Source organism: Stigmatopora argus, chromosome 1, assembly GCF_051989625.1.
Source record: "Stigmatopora argus isolate UIUO_Sarg chromosome 1, RoL_Sarg_1.0, whole genome shotgun sequence".
Taxonomy (NCBI): Eukaryota; Metazoa; Chordata; class Actinopteri; order Syngnathiformes; family Syngnathidae; genus Stigmatopora; species Stigmatopora argus.
In genome coordinates, this window is record NC_135387.1 from 8,230,004 (window position 1) to 8,246,357 (window position 16,354).

At 45.9% G+C, this 16,354-nt stretch overlaps 2 protein-coding genes and 1 long non-coding RNA gene across 3 annotated transcripts; all 3 read right to left on the bottom strand.

Moving 5' to 3' along the window:
• Positions 1 to 1,576: 1,576 nt before the first annotated feature.
• LOC144086598 (uncharacterized) lies at positions 1,577 to 4,042 on the bottom strand. Its single transcript, XM_077616527.1, has 3 exons — positions 3,924 to 4,042; positions 3,816 to 3,845; positions 1,577 to 3,092 (listed from the first exon to the last, which is right to left on the bottom strand). The coding sequence occupies exons 1-3, from the start codon at positions 3,976 to 3,978 to the stop codon at positions 1,624 to 1,626; spliced, it is 1,554 nt and encodes a 517-aa protein (XP_077472653.1). The 5' UTR covers positions 3,979 to 4,042; the 3' UTR covers positions 1,577 to 1,623.
• A 1,534-nt stretch (positions 4,043 to 5,576) lies between these two features.
• LOC144082412 (uncharacterized) lies at positions 5,577 to 6,620 on the bottom strand. The gene is made up of 3 exons (XR_013303295.1): positions 6,501 to 6,620; positions 6,362 to 6,423; positions 5,577 to 5,804 (listed from the first exon to the last, which is right to left on the bottom strand). It is a non-coding gene; the product is annotated as an uncharacterized LOC144082412 (long non-coding RNA).
• An 896-nt stretch (positions 6,621 to 7,516) lies between these two features.
• LOC144086313 (uncharacterized) lies at positions 7,517 to 15,137 on the bottom strand. The gene is made up of 4 exons (XM_077616226.1): positions 15,086 to 15,137; positions 9,201 to 9,302; positions 9,093 to 9,122; positions 7,517 to 8,338 (listed from the first exon to the last, which is right to left on the bottom strand). The coding sequence occupies exons 1-4, from the start codon at positions 15,120 to 15,122 to the stop codon at positions 7,536 to 7,538; spliced, it is 972 nt and encodes a 323-aa protein (XP_077472352.1). The 5' UTR covers positions 15,123 to 15,137; the 3' UTR covers positions 7,517 to 7,535.
• Between the last annotated feature and the right edge of the window lie 1,217 nt (positions 15,138 to 16,354).

Sequence of the window (16,354 nt, forward strand, 5' to 3'; positions counted from 1 at the left end):
CCGTTAGGATTTTTAATCCGGCCCGCCGCCGGTGTTGTCCAAATTATAGTAAAAATCAATGTTAGTCTACCATCAATGGCAGCCCGGGAATAAGCACTCTTGGGCGGGCAGATGTAGCAGAACCGAGCCGTAAAATGACAGCAATCGGGTCAAATCCATCCTAAAACAGCATTTAATGATTAAATACAAATACTGGAGCTCTTTGGACATTAGAACCGAGCCCAGGGAAGTGAATTCCTCGGTAAAATGTCGTGATGATATCGCGATGGAGGCAAAAAAACGTCTACATACGTCCATTCGCCAAACGGCTCAAAATGCTCTCAAATTCAGTCAAATCCAGCCGAAAACAGCGTTTAATGATTAAATACAAATACTGGAGCTCTTATGACATTAGAGCCGAGGCCAGGGAAGTGAATTCCTCGGTAAAATGTCGCGATGATGTCGCGATGGAGGCAAAAAAATGTCCATATACGTCTATTCGCCAAACGGCTCAAAATGCTCTCAAATTAGGTCAAATCCAGCTGAAAACAGCATTTAATGATTAAATACAAATACTAGTATTTGTATTTAATCATTAAACGCTGTTTGAACGAATGTTCATTCGGAGACCTGTCCGTCTGTCAAACGTCCGTCGGCGAAACATCTTTAGGCGAATCATCCGGTCACGACATCATCATTGCTCGCTATGGGCACACCAGTATCACACCTGCCACAAGCAGGTGCATGTCAATGTTCCCTCTAATTTTTCATGTAAAACATGCTGTAAAACACGAAAAACATAAGTGGACAGAGTTACTGCCACTGGCTGCCGCTTAAACGGCACCATCATGAACAAAAGGGGTAAAAAAAAATAAAAAATAAAAATAAAAAATAAAAAAAAAAAGCCTTTTTTTTTTTTTACTGCGCGCCATAGGATTGCTGCTGCGCAGAGAAGACGAGAGTAGTGCGCAATTGCGCACACGCGCAGCTTAGAGGGAACAGTGCACACAGGCCCAGGGAGAACATGAAAACTCTACACAACTGAATCTACATGGATTTGGACCCAGGTCCCCCACTGAGACCATCACATTATCAATTCATCCACCAGGCCGTATTTAGGACTTAAATAAAATACATCGCCCAAATGATCTGGATTGCCTTCTTCAAACTTGCAAGCGACTAAAATACATATGCAGTTGTCACGAAAAGGGAAGGCTGGTTGAATAATCACACCAGCAAAGCACAGTATGTTTACTCTTGTCCAGGCTTTGTTCCTTTTCACATTGTATTTTTCCTCCTCCATAAGTGACCCAGGATTTTTACAACTAACCTAGTTCAACCAAACAAAACAATTTGGGGCTGGGTACTACATTGAAATATGGAAGTTGACAACTACAGAATCCCAGCAGAGATGCTCATAATAGGGATCATCCTACTCCAAGCGTTGGAATACTCAAAACCGAGGTTAGGCAAAACATGCAATTTCTACAGTTCAAACCTTCAGTTTTAGAGCTGTGAGGCAAAATGCAGTAATCTCCGTTGGATTACCATTTCAACATGCCCCTTTTAAATTGGGTGAAAAGGGTAAGCACAAGTATTAAAGGTTACCGTTTATTGTTTGTTGCAATATAAAACAATTACACACTAAACAGTGACTGAAAATGCCTCATCAGAGTTTCCTTCATCCATATCTTCACCAAGGCTGAAGTTGAGGCTCTGCTGTCCCTGGGTGGCGTTGTGCTGGTCCCACATGAGGCTCTGCTGTCCCTGGGTGGCGTTGTGCTGGTCCCACATGAGGCTCTGCTGTCCCTGGGTGGCGTTGTGCTGGTCCCACATGAGGCTCTGCTGTCCCTGGGTGGCGTTGTGCTGGTCCCACATGAGGCTCTGCTGTCCCTGGGTGGCGTTGTGCTGGTCCCACATGAGGCTCTGCTGTCCCTGGGTGGCGTTGTGCTGGTCCCACATGAGGCTCTGCTGTCCCTGGGTGGCGTTGTGCTGGTCCCACATGAGGCTCTGCTGTCCCTGGGTGGCGTTGTGCTGGTCCCACATGAGGCTCTGCTGTCCCTGGGTGGCGTTGTGCTGGTCCCACATGAGGCTCTGCTGTCCCTGGGTGGCGTTGTGCTGGTCCCACATGAGGCTCTGCTGTCCCTGGGTGGCGTTGTGCTGGTCCCACATGAGGCTCTGCTGTCCCTGGGTGGCGTTGTGCTGGTCCCACATGAGGCTCTGCTGTCCCTGGGTGGCGTTGTGCTGGTCCCACATGAGGCTCTGCTGTCCCTGGGTGGCGTTGTGCTGGTCCCACATGAGCCTCTGCTGTCCCTGGGTGGCGTTGTGCTGGTCCCACATGAGCCTCTGCTGTCCCTGGGTGGCGTTGTGCTGGTCCCACATGAGCCTCTGCTGTCCCTGGGTGGCGTTGTGCTGGTCCCACATGAGCCTCTGCTGTCCCTGGGTGGCGTTGTGCTGGTCCCACATGAGCCTCTGCTGTCCCTGGGTGGCGTTGTGCTGGTCCCACATGAGCCTCTGCTGTCCCTGGGTGGCGTTGTGGTGGTCCCACATGAGCCTCTGCTGTCCCTGGGTGGCGTTGTGGTGGTCCCACATGAGGCTCTGCTGTCCCTGGGTGGCGTTGTGGTGGTCCCACATGAGGCTCTGCTGTCCCTGGGTGGCGTTGTGGTGGTCCCACATGAGGCTCTGCTGTCCCTGGGTGGCATTGTGGTGGTCCCACATGAGGCTCTGCTGTCCCTGGGTGGCATTGTGGTGGTCCCACATGAGGCTCTGCTGTCCCTGGGTGGCGTTGTGGTGGTCCCACATGAGGCTCTGCTGTCCCTGGGTGGCGTTGTGGTGGTCCCACATGAGGCTCTGCTGTCCCTGGGTGGCATTGTGGTGGTCCCACATGAGGCTCTGCTGTCCCTGGGTGGCATTGTGGTGGTCCCACATGAGGCTCTGCTGTCCCTGGGTGGCATTGTGGTGGTCCCACATGAGGCTCTGCTGTCCCTGGGTGGCATTGTGGTGGTCCCACATGAGGCTCTGCTGTCCCTGGGTCATGTTGTAGCCCCTTTGATGATTAAGCAGGTCAATGTGTCTTGCATGGTCTTTAAAGTTGACATTTGTCACTGGCTGGCCTGAACAGAAAGATTCACATTAGTAAATTAGTGGCAATTCAACCAATAGATAAATTGTATTACAAATCAAAACAGAGCCAATGCCAGACCTCAACGAACACTTTTTTCCAACGTACTATGACCAGAGCACAGTGGACTTGACATTCAACCAGAATTCATCATTGATCAATATTAAGTCAAAACATTTTAAAGTTATATTTTAAGCTACTCTAGTAATATGGAATTTCACTAATAAATGTGATTTATTGATGCAATAGTCTATTGTCACCATTCACAAGTCAGTCAATTTCAGGGACCAAATAATACTGTTCATTCAGACAGCAGAATGTCATGGTCTTGATGACATGCCAAGTAAACTCATACATTTGATGATAAATAACTTTTTTTGGCTCACATCAAAACACCTTGTTAACTGCTCAAGAAACACTGACAGCAACCGATTTCAGCCTTCAACTTGGGCACAGTCCAAAAAGGACAAATAAGTGTCAATTTTCCTTTAACTCCTAAGTATGCACCTCTTTTCCACTCTCTGGCTGTGATTTTACTTCAGTTTGGTGTCCAATGAACATTTGCTCATTCTCTACCCCCTCTTACATAAAATCATCACTGTGAATGTCCACCAATGAAGACAAATCTGTAAAATGTGTCATCCCAATCCAGGGAGCTGATCAAAAATGATCTTCTCTAGCACACTGCCTTTCATCAGCACAGTATTGTAATCACCTTTTGTAACACCAACAGAAGCAGAAAGGCCTGCAGGGAAACAAAACACTTATCAGCACTCAGTGAGGCAAAGATTTCTGAAGGCTAGTCCACAATCGGCTGTCTTACCTTTTTCCATCAAGATGGCATTCGCCAACACAAACCCAAGCCAAACTAAGGCCATGATGTCACTGCTGTAGAGCAAGTCAATACAGTGAGTAACTGCAAGAGCTTTTAAAGCAAGAGAAAAGGAAACACAGGTGGGAATAATTGGCATCAATTAGCACTACCACAGCTGCAACATTTTCATAAACAGGGTTAACCCCATGTTAGAACAGCAATGTAGTTTTGATTGTTTATCAATGCTCTCAACTGGGTTTGGCAAATGGTATGATTTCCCCATATTGAAAGATCATGGAACTTTGTAAACAACTGTTTCGGAAATAACCCATTCAAATAATACCTTCATCGAAAAAATGTCAATGTCAAAAGCAATTTTATTCAGAAGTATGAACAAAAACAAAGATTAAACATTCAAAAGTAATTTCAATGAATCATTTTCTGTATCGCTTACCCTCACAAGGGTAACTTTTGTAATATGATCAGGTGATAAAACTATGGTCAGCAGGCAGGTGGCAACCTGAATTGGTTGCCAGCCAATCGCAGGCCACAAGGAGACAGACAACCATTCATGCTCACCTCGGGGCAATTAATAGTGTTCAACCAGACTTTATACCTGTCAACCTCTGCCGATAACTGCCCTTATAAATGATTATGATTCCCCTTACAAACCCCCAAAAAACCTTACAAACACCGTACGACTCGTACGGTGTTTGTAAGTTTTTTTGGGGGTTTGTAAGGGGAATCATAATCATTTATAAGGGCAGTTATCGGCAGAGGTTGACAGGTATGAGACTACCCTCTATGTTTTTCAGATGTGGGAGGAAGACAGAGTACCCAGAGAAAACCCACACAAGCCTGGGGAGAACATGCTAACTCCACACAGGTGGACCGACCCACATTTGAACCCAGGTCTCCCACTGTGAGGTCAACGCACTAACCACCCTATTTATATATATATATATATATATATATATATATATATATATATATATATATATAAATAAAATTTCATGGGGGGGGGGGCATGAATGAGTGGTTTGCATGTTGGTCTAACAGCTCTGGGGTCCTGGGTTCATATCCAGGTGAGTCTCTGGGATCGGCTCAAGCAACCCCCTATTTTTATATACTATTTAATCTGGCAGTTAGCACCTAATCCTCCAAATTCTGATACCAAGTGTTCAATTTCCAGAGGGCCTCATGAGTTTTCTCCAGGTACTCCAGTTTCCTCCCACATCCAAAAACATGCACATATAGGCTGGTTGAGCACTCTAGAATTAGAACTTAGTATGGTGTAAAAAAATATTGATAGTGTCTGTATACACACACACACACACACACACACACACACACACGCACGCGCACGCGCACGCACAAACACACAAACACACAAACACAGACACACACACAGGCCAATGAATTCCTTGAAAATGTTTGGATTTTAATGTTTTCTTTTCCCTGGGTTTAAAGACATGGAAATTGTGCTGTCCTTAAAATACTGTTAGCAATCAGGAATCAGAGTGTAATATATTATATCCAGATGAGCATATTTAAAATGCCCTTGAAACCTATTTCAAACTCTTCAAAAATAGTTTCACTAGTGACTGACCATACATTTGAAGAGAACATGTGATAGCAAATGAAATTCTGAAATAGTTTGTATTTCAAGTCAGGATGTTTTACTGCTGAAAATACAGAGTGACAAGCTTTAAACAAGGACTGTAAACACTTGGTCGCTCTGCTGGACCTGGTGGCGTTGTGGTGGTGGGACACGTCGCTCTGCTGGCCCTGGGGGGCGTTTTGGTGGTACGGCTGGCCCTTGGTCATGTTGAAGCTCCTTTGGTCATTATGCAAGTCAATGTGGCTCATAATTCCCCATTTGTCACTGACCTTCACACAAAATGATAACCATCAGTTAATGCTCATCAAATCGATAGATTAACCCAATTACAAATCAAACAAAGCCAGACACCAAGGAACAGTGGGTTTTCTAAATTACTATGATTAGAGCAGAAACAGTGGCTTTGACATTCAACCAGAACTTAATATTTACCCATAAAGAAAAAGGATTTTAAAGTTAAACTACTTTTGTAATGCAAAATAATTAAACAAATAAAAATGTGAATTATGCAATATTCTATAGTAACCAGGCACAATTATGTCCTTTTCAGGGACCTTGAAATGCTGTTCTTTCAGACAACAGACAGTCAAGGTCTTGTTGACATGCCAAGTACTCATTTGATGACAAACAAATGTAATGACTTGTAAATAACATTAACTAATTAACGTTCAACTTGGACACATTCCAAAGGATGGACAAGTGTGAATCGTCCCTTAACTCTTAAGCTACCACTCAGTGATAACCATCCAATCATGCACCTTTTTCCACTCTGTGATATTACTTTAGTTAAATGTGCAATGAACATTTGCTCATTCATTGCTCTTACACTGACTTTCTTCAGCACCTCATTGTAATCATGTTTTGTAGCACCAACGGAAGCAAACAGGCCTGCAAAAATACCAACTCTTATCAGCATTGAGTCAGGTAAAAAATTCTGAAGACTGGTCTACAACTAGATGTGTCACCTATTTCAATCAAGATGGCATTCGCCAACACCAGCACAAACCAAACTGCTATAGAGCAAGTGATGACAAAGACAGACTGCAAAAGCTTTTAAAGCAAGAGAAACGTGTGCACGAATGGGAATAGTTGCCTTCAATTAGCACTAAAACAGCTGCAACCTTTTAATATCAGATCAAAATTTTTACCCCGCCTTACAAGTTTGTTTTGTTTTTTTCCAACACCATTAACTTTGTTGGCATGGTGTGAGAATATAGAAAGAATATGAACTATGTAAAACTAATGTTGAGAGCCACAACCACAATCTGTTTCGTTATTTTGAATTTTCTTAATTTTGCCTTAGTAATTAAAGTTGTTTGTGTATGCAGGGCGCAAAAGTGTGCAACCACACGGTGCACAATCTATTTGGGAATCTACCCGAATCTGCATGGGATCTAACTAGTAAAAGGCACACGGAATGACAGGTTGCTTTCTGAGTTGTGGGTACATCTCAGTATTTTGCCCATACACATGGCACTTTGGTTCAAAGGGCACAACAAATGGTGGTGCTAGCATGAAACCTATGCTCACATTGATGCTAGTGCTTGCTTTGTTGGCATTGTATCTTGACCTCGTACCTACAATGCCATGTGCTAGTTAGCTGTTCTGGGGGATTTGAAGAGAAACTGAAACAATATAAAACAGTCTCATGATGCGTTCAGACAGATCATTTCAGGGTTTCATATTGCAAGACGCAAATAAATCAATGTTCATCCTTTGACATCACCCAAACACCAGGCACTATTTTTGTTTAATTCCAACCTCATTTTTCTCAATTAATACTACATTGATTCAAGCGCGTTTACTTAATGGTACTTCTTAAAACCATTTCACTAAATAAAGACCATACATTTAATGTGGCGATGTGAGAGCAAATGCAAATTTGGTCTTTCAACACCAACCACATCTAAACTAGGTTTCATTTTTCAAGGAAGCGTAATTTAGGTCCATGTATACTCTGTCAGGGAAAAAAAAAAAAAAATAAGAGGATAAAGATTTATTTATTGCTCCATAAATTGAAAATGACAATCTTTAAACAAGGACTGTAAACATCTGGTCTTCCAAGCGTTGTGGTAGTCAGACATGTCGCTCTGGTGGCCCGAGGTGGCGTTGTGGTAGTCGGACATCATGTCGCTCTGGTGGCCCGAGGTGGCGTTGTGGTAGTCGGACATCATGTCGCTCTGGTGGCCCGAGGTGGCGTTGTGGTAGTCGGACATCATGTCGCTCTGGTGGCCCGAGGTGGCGTTGTGGTAGTCGGACATCATGTCGCTCTGGTGGCCCGAGGTGGCGTTGTGGTAGTCGGACATCATGTCGCTCTGGTGGCCCGAGGTGGCGTTGTGGTAGTCGGACATCATGTCGCTCTGGTGGCCCGAGGTGGCGTTGTGGTAGTCGGACATCATGTCGCTCTGGTGGCCCGAGGTGGCGTTGTGGTAGTCGGACATCATGTCGCTCTGGTGGCCCGAGGTGGCGTTGTGGTAGTCGGACATCATGTCGCTCTGGTGGCCCGAGGTGGCGTTGTGGTAGTCGGACATCATGTCGCTCTGGTGGCCCGAGGTGGCGTTGTGGTAGTCGGACATCATGTCGCTCTGGTGGCCCGAGGTGGCGTTGTGGTAGTCGGACATCATGTCGCTCTGGTGGCCCGAGGTGGCGTTGTGGTAGTCGGACATCATGTCGCTCTGGTGGCCCGAGGTGGCGTTGTGGTAGTCGGACATGTCGCTCTGCTGGACCATGGTCATGTTTCTCCTTTTGTCATTATGCAAGTCAGGGTGGCTTATATTAAATTCCACATTTGTCACTGGTTGGCCTTTCCACAAAGAGATACACATTAGTGAATGAATACCAATCAAATTGATAGATTAACCCAATTACAAACCAGACAATTGTCAGGTACCTCAAGGAATACTTTTCTAAATCACTGATTAGAGCTTAGACAGTGGCTTTGAGATTCAACCAGAATTTTACATCTATCCATATCAATTATAATTATCGTTATATTTTAAGCTACTCTAGTAATTGACAATAATGTCACAAATAAAATGTGATTTATGCACTAGTCTGCAGTCATTCACAATTGTGTCATTTTCAGGGACCAAGTAATACTGATCATTCAGATAGCAGAAAGTTAAGGCCTTGATGACACAACAAGTAAACTCAGACATAAATAACAAATTTAAAATGGATGACATGGGGGGGTTACACCTTGGTCATCAAACACTGACAGCAACAGACTTTGTTCAACTTAGCCACATTCCAAAAGGAGGGTTAAGTTCCAATTGTCCCCCAACTCCTAAAAAGGTACTAGTCAGTGATAAGCATCCAATCATGCACCTCTTTCCACCATCTGGCTGTGATTTTTCTTTAGATAATGTGCAATTAACATTTGCACATTGGCTCATTCACTGCCACTGTCAATTGGATAGAATCACATCACTGCCAATGTACACCAATGAGTTAAACTCATCAGAAGACCAGTCAGTAAAAAGGTGTCATCACAAACCAATGTGCTGATCACAAAAGATCTTTTACACAGCCTTTCTTCACAACAGCATTACAATTACCTTTTGTAGATCCAACAGAAGCAGACAGGCCTGCAGAGAAACAAAGTCACATCAGCATTCTTTGAGACAAAATAATTCTGAAGCCTGGTTCAAAATCTGAGGTCTCACCATTTTCCATCAAGACGGATATCGCCAACACGAGCACAAACCAAACTAAGGCCATGATGTCACTGCTGCAGTGTAAGTCATGGTAATGAGTGTCTGCAAGAGCTTTTAAAGCAAGAAAAAAAGTGAGCACAAGTGGTATTAATTAGTTTCAATTAGCACGAACAACGCTTCAACATTTTCATGAACAAAAAGTTAACCAAGTTAAAAATGTTTGTTGTTGTTTTTCAATACTCTCAACTGGGTTTGGCAAATGGTGTGATATCTCCATATTGAAAGAACATGAAACTTTGTAAACAACAGTTTTGTCAATAACTCATTTAAATAATCTTCAACAAATAAATGTCAATGTCCAAAGTAATTCTATTCAGAAGTATGAACAAAAACAATGACTGAACATAATAAACTTAATTTATTCATTTTCCATACCACTTACCCTCACAAGGGTAATTTATGTGATACGATCAGTTGAAAAAAGTGATGTTTTTAAAGACATCCTGGCAGACACTGAATCGGTGGCCAGCCAATCGCAGGGCACAAGGAGACGGACACGTTCACAATCATACCTAGGGGCAAATAAGAGTGTTCAACCAGACTACCATGCATGTCTTTGAGATGTGGGAGGAAACAAACATCTTATTTTATATTGTTTGCTTATGTATAGGTGTCCCGGCGGCTTGAGTGGTTAGCGTGTCGGCCTCACAGCTCTGGCATCCTGGGTTCCAATCCAGGTCAGTCCATCTGAGTGGAGTTTTTATTTTTGTGGCTTAGTGATAACTTTTTTCCTCCCCATTTTTGTTTTACACATTTCATACAAATTTTGTTTCGGGGTTGTATTTATTTTAAATTTATAATAGTCTATAAGCTTTTACATGTGAACTCTGTCTCTACTAAAAAAACAAGTTTGCAACCATTTCAGAATCAATTCAATTTCATAAGTGGATGTACCTCAGTATTAGGTCATATGGCATTAGCACATCAACCTCCAACTTCCGATAAAGGATTTATTCCCCATATGGTACTGACCTTCCTGCACTCAAATGTTTTCTCTGCCTGTGTGTGTATTCTTCAGGTGCTCTAGTTTCCTCCCATAGGCAAAAATCATGGATGGTTGGCCAGTTGAGCACTCTAAATTGCCTTGGTCAAAGTGTGTAAAAATAGTGTCCTTTCCTTTTATACATACAGACAGTCTAAGGGCTTCAATTAATTCCTTAAAATGCTTGGTTTCTATTTAGCATTTTCCAGGTTAATAATAAATAAATAAAAAAGGAAATTGTGCTGTCTTTGGAAGTAACTGTTAACAATCTGACCATATAATTTAAATACAGTGGTACCTCGTCATACGACCGCTCGTCATACAATATTCTCGTCTTACGACGGAAATTTCGATCGAATAATTCGCCCGTCATGCGATCAAAATTTTGTGATGCGACCAAGCCAGGTGGCCATGGCACTGTCTTTTTTGCATATCTTTCGTGTATAACAATATCTACGAGCACCGAATGAGTTATTCAGACCAGGAAACGCACAACGCGCATGCGCGGGAAAAAGAGGGCTTTCTGGGTAATGAAGTATACTCGTGCACACAACGCTGACAGGCAATGGCACGGTTTCTCAGAATACAACTTTACCCACAATCAATACGTGGGTAAGCTCAGCTGCTGCATTTCCTGTTATTTTTATTTAATACGAGTATTATATTACTTCTCGTTCGCTGCTCATAAGAACACCAGGGGCACTGGCTCGCAACTCCCCGCATAAGCATCCCCGGTAGCAACTCTACCACAGATGCTACAAGCTAAAAGGGAGCCGCTAGCCAGCGCCCCCGAAGCTCCCATGAGCAGCGGAGCGATCGCTGATAAAAGACTGCTGCTCGTTGGCAAGTGGACGTGCGTTATCCGATTGTGAGGACATTTGTGTGCATCATTTTTGGAATATTTTGAAGGGAATAGCACAACAGCAAACAGCCCGTCAATAGCGAACGTGAGGGTGGAGTGTTTGTTCCGTTTACGATTGTGTTGTGTGGGAAAAAAAAAAAAAGCCCCCCCGCCCCTTTTGTGCGCCTCTCTCTCCCCTTGGCGAAATCCGCCCAATTTTAGTTAGATTTAACTCTATATTTCTATTAAACCACTAGTTATGTGTTACTTTAGTAATAGATGGGTAATTAGAAGAAATAAAACTTTCCCAATCCAATATCCTGTTTTTGGTGTTTTTTCAGAGGGCTGTAACGAATTAATTTGTTTTCCATTCATTTCGATGGGAAACATCCGCTCGAGTTACGAGAAGCTCGTCATGCGATCTCAGTCTTGGAACGGATTACGATCGTATGTCAGGGTACCACTGTACTAGAGTAAAAGTATACTTTATTGCTGCAAATAGGGAGAATGGTAAACTTTAAACAAGGACTGTAAACAATAATAGTTTTTCCTGAAATTAAAACCAGTATTGGTGCACTTTAAACCATGGTGGCTAAGGAAATGGCTGAACCCTTGTTTGGTTACCATACAATTCAGTAAGGCATCTTTCCCCACATGCTAAACATCCAACACCACGTGTATTGCACTGAAGTTACATACCCACTTTCTGAACTAGTAGTTATGTTTTAAAGCAGAGTTTTTAAGTCAATGTAGACTAGTAAAAAAAAAAAAAAGACCGAATTAACAGGAATATTGTACTTTATTCTTCCAAAAATAAAAAAATGCAATCTTTAAACAAGGACTGTAAACAGCTCTTCTAAGTCATTCTCCATTTCGGCATTGTGGGAGTGGGGCAAGTCGCTCTGCTGGCCCAGGGTGGCGTTGGGGGAGTGGGGCAAGTCGCTCTGCTGGCCCAGGGTGGCGTTGGGGGAGTGGGGCAAGTCGCTCTGCTGGCCCAGGGTGGCGTTGGGGGAGTGGGGCAAGTCGCTCTGCTGGCCCAGGGTGGCGTTGGGGGAGTGGGGCAAGTCGCTCTGCTGGCCCAGGGTGGCGTTGGGGGAGTGGGGCAAGTCGCTCTGCTGGCCCAGGGTGGCGTTGGGGGAGTGGGGCAAGTCGCTCTGCTGGCCCAGGGTGGCGTTGGGGTAGTGGGGCAAGTCGCTCTGCTGGCCCAGGGTGGCGTTGGGGTAGTGGGGCAAGTCGCTCTGCTGGCCCAGGGTGGCGTTGGGGTAGTGGGGCAAGTCGCTCTGCTGGCCCAGGGTGGCGTTGGGGTAGTGGGGCAAGTCGCTCTGCTGGCCCAGGGTGGCGTTGGGGTAGTGGGGCAAGTCGCTCTGCTGGCCCAGGGTGGCGTTGGGGTAGTGGGGCAAGTCGCTCTGCTGGCCCAGGGTGGCGTTGGGGTAGTGGGGCAAGTCGCTCTGCTGGCCCAGGGTGGCGTTGGGGTAGTGGGGCAAGTCGCTCTGCTGGCCCAGGGTGGCGTTGGGGTAGTGGGGCAAGTCGCTCTGCTGGCCCAGGGTGGCGTTGGGGTAGTGGGGCAAGTCGCTCTGCTGGCCCAGGGTGGCGTTGGGGTAGTGGGGCAAGTCGCTCTGCTGGCCCAGGGTGGCGTTGGGGTAGTGGGGCAAGTCGCTCTGCTGGCCCAGGGTGGCGTTGGGGTAGTGGGGCAAGTCGCTCTGCTGGCCCAGGGTGGCGTTGGGGTAGTGGGGCAAGTCGCTCTGCTGGCCCAGGGTGGCGTTGGGGTAGTGGGGCAAGTCGCTCTGCTGGCCCAGGGTGGCGTTGGGGTAGTGGGGCAAGTCGCTCTGCTGGCCCAGGGTGGCGTTGGGGTAGTGGGGCAAGTCGCTCTGCTGGCCCAGGGTGGCGTTGGGGTAGTGGGGCAAGTCGCTCTGCTGGCCCAGGGTGGCGTTGGGGTAGTGGGGCAAGTCGCTCTGCTGGCCCAGGGTGGCGTTGGGGTAGTGGGGCAAGTCGCTCTGCTGGCCCAGGGTGGCGTTGGGGTAGTGGGGCAAGTCGCTCTGCTGGCCCAGGGTGGCGTTGGGGTAGTGGGGCAAGTCGCTCTGCTGGCCCAGGGTGGCGTTGGGGTAGTGGGGCAAGTCGCTCTGCTGGCCCAGGGTGGCGTTGGGGTAGTGGGGCAAGTCGCTCTGCTGGCCCAGGGTGGCGTTGGGGTAGTGGGGCAAGTCGCTCTGCTGGCCCAGGGTGGCGTTGGGGTAGTGGGGCAAGTCGCTCTGCTGGCCCAGGGTGGCGTTGGGGTAGTGGGGCAAGTCGCTCTGCTGGCCCAGGGTGGCGTTGGGGTAGTGGGGCAAGTCGCTCTGCTGGCCCAGGGTGGCGTTGGGGTAGTGGGGCAAGTCGCTCTGCTGGCCCAGGGTGGCGTTGGGGGAGTGGGGCAAGTCGCTCTGCTGGCCCAGGGTGGCGTTGGGGGAGTGGGGCAAGTCGCTCTGCTGGCCCAGGGTGGCGTTGGGGGAGTGGGGCAAGTCGCTCTGCTGGCCCAGGGTGGCGTTGGGGGAGTGGGGCATGTCGCTCTGCTGGCCCAGGGTGGCGTTGGGGGAGTGGGGCATGTCGCTCTGCTGGCCCAGGGTGGCGTTGGGGGAGTGGGGCATGTCGCTCTGCTGGCCCAGGGTGGCGTTGGGGGAGTGGGGCATGTCGCTCTGCTGGCCCAGGGTGGCGTTGGGGGAGTGGGGCAAGTCGCTCTGCTGGCCCAGGGTGGCGTTGGGGGAGTGGGGCAAGTCGCTCTGCTGGCCCAGGGTGGCGTTGGGGTAGTGGGGCAAGTCGCTCTGCTGGCCCAGGGTGGCGTTGGGGTGGTGGGGCAAGTCGCTCTGCTGGCCCAGGGTGGCGTTGGGGTAGTGGGGCATGTCGCTCTGCTGGCCCAGGGTGGCGTTGGGGGAGTGGGGCATGTCGCTCTGCTGGCCCAGGGTGGCGTTGGGGGAGTGGGGCATGTCGCTCTGCTGGCCCAGGGTGGCGTTGGGGGAGTGGGGCATGTCGCTCTGCTGGCCCAGGGTGGCGTTGGGGGAGTGGGGCATGTCGCTCTGCTGGCCCAGGGTAGCGTTTCTCCTTTTGTCATTATGCGAGTCAGGGTGGCTTATATTAAATTCCACATTTGTCACTGGTTGGCCTTTTCACAAAGAGATACACATTAGTAAATGAATACCAATCAAATAGATAGATTAGTCTAATTACAAACCAAACAGACACAATTGTCAGGTACCTCAGGGAAGACTTTTCTAAATGATTGATTGGAGCTTAGACCGTGGCGTTGAGATTCAACTAGAATTTTACATCCATCCATATCAATTATAATGATTGTTATATTTTAAGCTACTCTAGTAATTGACAATGTCACAAATAAAAATGAGATTTATGCTCTATTCTGCAGTCATCATTCACTATTGTGTCATTTTCAGGGACCAAGTAATACTGTTCATTCAGACAGCAGAAAGTCAAGGCCTTGATGACACAGCAAGTAAACTCAGACATTTGACGACATAAATAACAAATTTAAAAAAATGACTTTGGGGGGTTACACCTTGTTCATCAAACACTGACAGCCACCGACTTTGTTCAACTCAGCCACATTCCAAAAGGAGGGTCAAGTTCCAATTGTCCCCCAAATCCTAAAAGGTACTAGTGGCAGTGATAACCATCCAATGATGCATCTTTTTCCACCATCTGGCTGTGATTTTTCTTTAGTTAAATGCGCAATTAACATTTGCACATTGGCTCATTCACTGCCACTGTCAATTGGATAGAATCACATCACTGCCAATGTCCACCAATGAGTTAAACTCATCAGAAGACCAGTCAGTAAAAAGGTGTCATCACAAACCAATGTGCTGATCACAAAAGATCTTTTACACAGCCTTTTTTTCACAACAGCATTGCCATTATCTTTTGTAGATCCAACAGAAGCAGACAGGCCAGTGGAGAAACAAAGTCATATCAGCATTCTTTGAGACAAAATAATTCTGAAGCCTGGTTCACAATCTAATGTCTCACCAATCGCCAACACGAGCACAAACCAAACTAAGGCCATGATGTCACTGCTGCAGAGTAAGTCATGGTAATGAGTGTCTGCAAGAGCTTTTAAAGCAAGAAAAAAGTGAGCACAAGTGGTATTAATTAGTTTCAATTAGCATGAACAACACTTCAACATTTTGGATTGGATAACTCTATTCATCCCGTATTCGGGAAATTTCGTTGTCCTAGTAGCAAGGGGGTGAGGATGCAAAAATAGGAAAGGCATTTTAGACATCAATACATATATAAATAAATAAGCGTGTTGCTGAAATATATATACATATATATGTATCTCTCTCTCTCTCTCTCTCTCTCTCTCTCTCTCTCTCTCTCTCTCTCTCTCTCTCTCTCTCTCTCTCTCTCTCTCTCTCTCTCTCTCTCTCTCTCTCTCTCTCTATATATATATATATATATATCATACCTGTCAACCTCTGCCGATAACTGCCCTTATAAATGATTAGATTCCCCTTACAAACCCCAAAAAAACCTTATAAACACCGTACGACTCGTACGGTGCTTGTAAGGTTTTTTTGGGGTTTCTAAGGGGAATCATAATCATTTATAATCATAATCATTTACCGTACGACTCGTACGGTGCTTGTAAGGTTTTTTTGGGGTTTGTAAGGGGAATCTAATCATTTATAAGGGCAGTTATCGGCAGAGGTTGACAGGTATGATATATATACTTATTTTTATATTTTCCTGAACAAAAAGTTAAACAAGTTAAAAATGTTTGTTGTTGTTTTTCAATACTCTCAACTGGGTTTGGCAAATGGTGTGATATCTCCATATTGAAAGAACATGAAACTTTGTAAACGACAGTTTTGTCAATAACTCATTTAAATAGTCTTCAACATATAAACGTCAATGTCCATAGTAATTCTATTCAGAAGTATGAACATAAACAACGACTGAACATTATAAACTTAATTTATTCATTTTCCATACCGCTTAACCTCACAAGGGTAACTTATGTGATACGATCAGTTGAAAAAAGTGATGTTTTTAAGGGCACAAGGAGACGGACAATCATTCAGGCTCACAATCATACCTAGGGGCAAATAAGAGTGTTCAACCAAACTACCGTGCATGTCTTTGAGATGTGGGAGGAACCAAACATCTTATTTTGTATTGTTTGCTTATGTATAGGTGTCCCGGCGGCTTGAGTGGTTAGCGTGTCAGCCTCACAGCTCTGGCATCCTGGGTTCTAATCCTGGTCAGTCCATCTGGGTGGAGTTTTCATTTTTT

What these genes read in the sequence shown, in the direction of transcription:
- LOC144086598 (XM_077616527.1), bottom strand. Translation starts at nt 3,978, where the DNA reads ATGGCCTTAGTTTGGCTTGGGTTTGTGTTGGCGAATGCCATCTTGATG. An exon ending in TGCCATCTTGATGGAAAAAG is followed by an intron (nt 3,846 to 3,923) that starts GTAAGACAGCCG and finishes GTTTCCCTGCAG; the next exon opens with GCCTTTCTGCTTCTGTTGGT. An exon ending in TTCTGTTGGTGTTACAAAAG is followed by an intron (nt 3,093 to 3,815) that starts GTGATTACAATA and finishes CTTTCTGTTCAG; the next exon opens with GCCAGCCAGTGACAAATGTC.
- LOC144086313 (XM_077616226.1), bottom strand. Translation starts at nt 15,122, where the DNA reads ATGGCCTTAGTTTGGTTTGTGCTCGTGTTGGCGATTG. An exon ending in TGTGCTCGTGTTGGCGATTG is followed by an intron (nt 9,303 to 15,085) that starts GTGAGACATTAG and finishes TTGCTTTAAAAG; the next exon opens with CTCTTGCAGACACTCATTAC. An exon ending in ATCCGTCTTGATGGAAAATG is followed by an intron (nt 9,123 to 9,200) that starts GTGAGACCTCAG and finishes GTTTCTCTGCAG; the next exon opens with GCCTGTCTGCTTCTGTTGGA.